Raw genomic sequence first — 2,245 nt, 5'->3', positions numbered from 1 at the left:
AATCAGCCAAGACATGTTCTTTCATTTTCTCTATTCAAGTTGTCTGCTTTCCACGTTTGGTTTTTCTGCATTAAGTAAAAAATTACAAATGACAAAATACCAGATCAGACATGTGGTTGTCCTAACTACTAGATCCGGGATGATGTTTGATCGGTTTCGGCTGAAGACAAGGTCCATTGTGTTCCCCTGTTCATGCATAGTTGTTTTCTCGAGTTGGGCCATATTCAGTGATGATAATCTTCAGCGGAATTCCCAGATTTTGGGATATTCTTTAAAATGTTCTGCTGTTTTTGCAGTGTCAAATATTATTCTATGAAAAGCACTCAGGTGGCTTCACTGTAGATCGATGAAAAAATCACCATCATGTCTTGTGTCAAATTTTGACACCCGTGCTCAGTTGCATGAATTTTGGTGACACCCGCATTTTGATGACGTCAACCTGTATGATTCATATTGTGGGCCTTTAAAAAATTTTCGGGAAAGGACAATTATTAAATATTTTAAAAGTCAAAAGAGGTATATTATATAATGTTACGTAACTAACATGTTGTATATGTAATTTTTGCATTTCGGCTTGAGTTTGCCAGAGAGACTGATACATTTTTCCTCCTTTTTGACAAACTGTCATTTTAATCACTGCATATCACTGGACACCATCAAGTGAAGCAGGTCTTATGCCTGTCTTCAGGCTTATTTATGGCAATGTTAAAGTCACCAAGGACAATCAACTTGCTTGGACTTCTTCAATCATATAAGGCTCAAATTCGTCCCAAAATTTCTGTGCTGTAGGTTATTTTTTTCCCGAGACAATGAGGGCGATAGATGATGGAGATTTTGAATGGTTTAGTATCGTGGCTAAATTTGTATTCAAGAAATTCAAAATAGAGTTTTATTTAGCTTTGGTGTTGATTTGAAAAAGAGCTGCAATCTCTCCTTCTGGACAATTTATCTGATGACAAGGAATGATAAAGAAGGCATGGGTAATGAGATCTTTGATAATGTTGGACAAATGGCGCTTTGTTACAAACTGATCCTGCGTTTGTTAGAACAACTTTCAGCTTGTTTACTTTTGGAGTATGTGGTTGTTGTTGTTGTTGATAATGATGGTATTGTTTATCACTCATGTAACCGAAATTGTCATAAACCGCTTCTTCTGTTGTAGGTGGGGTGGTGAGACTGGGGTTTTTGATAAAACTGTTGGGAGGTGAATATTTAATGCAATGATGATAATCTTTTGTGATCCGCGGAATTCCAGGATTTTTTTCATAAATTTTCCACTGTTTTTTGCCGTGTCAAACATTTTCCGCTAAGTGGGGGTTCAGCTCAAAAATCACCTTTGTGTCTTGTGTCATTTTTTTTTTTGACACCTCTGGTCAGATGCATGATTTTTGGTGACACTCCCATGCCCATGACGTTAGTCTAGACACACTAGTGCCAAATATGAATAGTGGTACTAACCCATGACGGCCTTGGATGAAAAGATGATCGAAAGGGAAGGGGACGGAGCAAATGGGTGTTACTATTTTTGTACCCTTTAGTTTTGTACTTTTTATTTTGTTTGTTTTTTTGGGGTTTTTTTTCTCTATAGTTTTGTGAACTCTTTTAAATTGGCATTTTCAGAAGAAAACCTGATTGATGTCGAGAGAGCAGATGTTAACAGGTGGTCTGGGATACATTTAATTGTTTTGTGACACGGCCGTCGTCGGCCTAGTCGTTGTCATTAATTGGCCCCGTTATTGATGTTTACACCAGGCATCATTGCTTTATTGATCTCACCCTGGCTAACTGTGTCGTTGAAGCATTCATCGTGGGGATGAAGACAAAGTCAGTCAGTCGGGATGAAATTTACAATGACAGATTGTCAATGTTTTACTGTGCTGTGTCATAGTTGTGTTTTTTTATTGTTGCAGTTTATATTTATATTACTTTTGAAAATTAAGGAGTTTGCTTTCTTTCTCCAAGTTTTAAAAAACTTCCCATGCTCTTGTATGTACGTGTATATATATATATAAATATATTATAAATAGCTCCTTTTATCAAAAAGTTGAGCACTATTATTTCATGGTTTTTCTTTTTTAATTTATATATATTCAGCTGTATGTATAATTTTCTAATTGTTTTTTTTTATTATTATTATTATTATTTTTAAAAATATTAATGTTGATGACAGTGCTATTTTGGGGTGGGGGCTGGGGAGGTTTAAATTAAAAAAATAATAATCTTTTACTTATGTTAACCAACGTGC

At 35.5% G+C, this 2,245-nt stretch overlaps 1 protein-coding gene across 1 annotated transcript in view; it reads left to right on the top strand.

The window, feature by feature from the left end:
- The window catches only part of LOC144973824 (uncharacterized), a 21,972-nt gene extending 20,084 nt beyond the window's left edge, over positions 1-1,888 (top strand). Inside the window, exon 6 of the mRNA XM_078916718.1 lies at positions 1,753-1,888. Coding sequence (XP_078772844.1) covers positions 1,753-1,888 — 136 coding nt within the window. The remainder of the gene's footprint in view (positions 1-1,752) is intronic.
- The last annotated feature ends 357 nt before the right edge of the window (positions 1,889-2,245 follow it).

The sequence above is a fragment of the Berghia stephanieae genome, chromosome 5 (assembly GCF_034508935.2).
Source record: "Berghia stephanieae isolate SIO BIC M18660-M18661 chromosome 5, UCSD_Bste_1.3, whole genome shotgun sequence".
Classification (NCBI taxonomy): Eukaryota; Metazoa; Mollusca; class Gastropoda; order Nudibranchia; family Aeolidiidae; genus Berghia; species Berghia stephanieae.
This window is presented reverse-complemented; position numbering and strand designations above follow the sequence as displayed.